The sequence below is a fragment of the Mus caroli genome, chromosome 5, assembly GCF_900094665.2.
Source record: "Mus caroli chromosome 5, CAROLI_EIJ_v1.1, whole genome shotgun sequence".
Taxonomy (NCBI): Eukaryota; Metazoa; Chordata; class Mammalia; order Rodentia; family Muridae; genus Mus; species Mus caroli.
Genome location: NC_034574.1, coordinates 135,938,300 through 135,941,681, shown reverse-complemented (window position 1 = coordinate 135,941,681; position 3,382 = coordinate 135,938,300). Strand labels below are relative to the sequence as shown.

Sequence of the window (3,382 nt, the reverse complement as noted above, 5' to 3'; positions counted from 1 at the left end):
GAGGAGGGACAGGCTGGGCAGACAGAGAGAGGAATGGGGTTGAAGGTGGGAGGCAGGATTTGGGGAATGGAAAAGCGTGAGGATGAACAGGGAGAACACAGAGTGTCCCGAGGGTGAGGCCGCACGTTGTTCAGGGAGCTGTTTATCTTTCTCCAGATCCAGGCTTACAATCCAGACCTCTGGGTGTGGGCACGAGATCGCACCAACCTAACCTAGAACCCTAAGACTATGGAGGCCTGAGGTCATCGGCCTGAGGAAGGTATGTTGCTGTTCTCTGAGGTGTAGACCCCTGTCTGTGGTCTAATTAGGAAAGTCAGCTTAATGACTTAAACCACCCTCATCCCTCACTCACCTTCAGCCTTTGAAACAGCCTAGCCATTAGCAATTAGCATCTCTGTATTAACCCCATCACACACACACACACACACACACACACACACACATACACACACACACACACATAGAGTATGGTTGAAGACAGGCTCTTGGGGAGATTGGCTATGTGATAGAGGCTTCTGCAGTCACCCCCCCCCCGTAACCCTCCCCACACTTTTTTTTTAAAGGATCAAGTGTTAACAAAGTGTTAAGAGCCAGGGTTGTTCTGTGGGAGAGCCTACAGTTAGCCCCAGCATCTGAGCCCAGCACCACAGAACAAATAGACAAAAGAATGAAGGATTAGGATTGGTGAGATGGCTCAGTGATTAAGAGCACTGACTGCTCTTCCGGAAGTCCTGAGTTCAAATCCCAGCAACCACATGGTGGCTCACAAGCATCTAAAATGATTTCTGATGCCCGGAGTGAGTGGGGCTGGAGAAAGAAAAAAAAAAAGAAAGGAAGGAAGAAAGGAAGGAAGGAAGGAAGGAAGGAAGGAAGGAAGGAAGGAAGGAAAGAAGCAAGGATTAGAGATAAGGTCACACTTGCCAAGTGCTCCAGCCTCTAGTTAGGACTAACTACGGACATAATCATTCCTGCTTAGAGAATCACATGTACAAAGTCTGACATGACTGCCCTCTTCCTTCCAGATCCCTGTGCCCGAAGGAGATGCTCTATGCCAACATTAGGACTGCTGGGGGAAAGGAGAGAGGACTGACTATCTTCCATGGGAAACCTAGAACAACCCAGACTCTTCCAGAAGGAGTGGGATGGAATCACCACACTGCGCTCCTGGGAGCTGGGACACTTGTAGGAGTCTCTGGAGGGGCCATGAGAAACTAGGATTCCTCCAGGCTCCATGCTTTCCAGAGGCACCATCTAAATGTTATCCCGAATGTCCTCGGTCCCCACCTCCCAACCGTAGCAGCTGAAGGCCCGTGGTTTCCTGTAATTGGTCTCCACTGCTCAGGCCATTTGAAGGAGGCACCTCAGGGCTCAGATGTGGAGGGAACTACCTTCAAAATACAGTATTTGATTTATATAGTTGTAATAACTTTAACACATCACAAATTTTATTGAAATATTAGTATATGTTATATTATTAATAATCCTTATCATTATATGTTGACTACAGAATAATTAGCACATTAAATATTTAATGATAGTTCCTGTTTTGAGAATGCCCTGTTTTTATATTTTATAATGCCTCTTATAGTGTTTATATATACATAGATATTTCACTCACTAGGAGATTTTTATTTTTTTATCTATTATACTTATTTTTTATCTATTATACTCGTGTATCTATTTGTCTTATATCTAGGTAATATAACCTTAGATCATTATGAATATGTTTTTATTTCTTTGATATTTCCTCTCCATTATGGAATGTGACTATTGAGCTGTGGAACTTTCAACCACTTGAACATGTTTGCATATTACTTTCAAGAGGGTTTGTGTTTAAAAGAGAATCCATGTTACAAGCTCCTTGCGCCGTGGACAGACAATAAAGACGAAATGTGTTTCATTTTCTATATGTAAGCTACATGATGGCTTTGTTTTCTTTCTTTCTCTGTGTGTGTGTGTGTGTGTGTGTGTGTGTGTGTGTGTGTGTGTGTGTGTGTGTGTGTGTGTGTGTGTGTGTGTGTGTGTGTGTGTGTGTGTGTGTGTGTGATGTTCTCATGAATGCCGTCATGGTCACATATGCTTAGATCTGTGTATATGTGAGGATGTTTGTCTCAGGGGAAGTAGAGGTTTGAGATTGACTTCTGATGTCTTCCTTGATAGCTCACTTATTCATCAAGGGAGTGTCCCCCCACCCCAAACCCAGAGCTCTCCAATATATGGAGTCTCTGCAGCTTGCTCTGAGAATGCACAGTGTCTCCATCTCTGCTTTCTGAGAGCCAGAATTACAGCAGAGCTACCATTCCCACCTGGCATTTACAGGGTATAGGGATCCAAACCAGGTCTTCCAGCTTGCCGCTCAGAAGGCAAGAGCTTTAACCATTGAGCTATCTCTCCATCTCTGCTACTGGAATTTCGCAGGTGCCTTTCTCTTGTGTACCATTTGTCTGAAGTGATTGTGTCACATCACTGAAATCAATGAAGAAAAAGCAAAACAACTAAAATTTCCTACAATGGCAGAGAGCACAACGGACACAAGAGACTGCTAATCATAATTACCTACCTATAGACACAGACTTAGCAGATAAGGAAAGAGCTTATCTCTCTCACTCTCTCTCTCTCTCTCTCTCTCTGTGTGTGTGTGTGTTTGTCGTGGGGAGTTTGTATGTTGTTCATGAAGATGTGTACACATGAGCTTGCTCATGTAGAGGGCAGAAGTTGGCATCATGTCTTTTCTTCAATCTTTCTACACTTTTGTTATTGTTTTGTTGTTGGTGTTGGTGGTGGTTTTGTTATTTTTGAGACAGGGTTTCCCTGTGTAGCCCTAGGCTGTCCTCAAACTTGTTCTGTAGACCAGGCTGGCCTTGAACTCAGAAATCTGCCTGCCCCTGCCTCCCAAGTGATGGGATTAAAGGTACGTGCCACCACTGCCCAGCTACACATTACTTTTTAAAAATTCACTTTATATCCTGATTACAGCCCCCACTCCTTCCTCTCCTCCCAGACCCACGCTCACATGACCCTCCCCTTTGTCTCTCCCTCCACTTCTCCTCAGAGAAGGGGAAGCCCTCCCATGGATACCAACCTGCCCTGACACATCAAGTTGTAGCAGGATTAAATGCAGAAAGGGGACCCAAAGGCTAGGACTCCAACTGTTAGGGGACCCACATAAAGACAAAACTGCACATTTGTTACAAGTGTGTAAGGGTTGGACATAGTACTACCGGAGGATCCCACAATACCTCTCCTGGGCATATATCCAGAAGATGTTCCAACCGGTAAGAAAGACACATGCTCCACTATGTTCATAGCAGCCTTATTTATAATAGCCAGAAGCTGGAAAGAACCCAGATGCCCCTCAACAGAGGAATGGATACAAAAAATG

At 44.6% G+C, this 3,382-nt stretch overlaps 1 protein-coding gene across 3 annotated transcripts in view; it reads left to right on the top strand.

Annotated features, from left to right (window-relative positions):
- The window catches only part of LOC110293874 (speedy protein E4A), a 9,696-nt gene extending 7,779 nt beyond the window's left edge, over window positions 1–1,917 (top strand). For 2 of the 3 annotated variants that reach the window (XM_021161727.1, XM_021161724.1), the window contains 2 exons: window positions 157–259; window positions 1,023–1,917. In XM_021161727.1, the coding sequence (XP_021017386.1) occupies window positions 157–211 (55 nt within the window). In that variant the 3' untranslated portion in view covers window positions 212–259; window positions 1,023–1,917. The remainder of the gene's footprint in view (window positions 1–156; window positions 260–1,022) is intronic. The other variant, XM_021161726.1, reaches the window with a different exon arrangement.
- The last annotated feature ends 1,465 nt before the right edge of the window (window positions 1,918–3,382 follow it).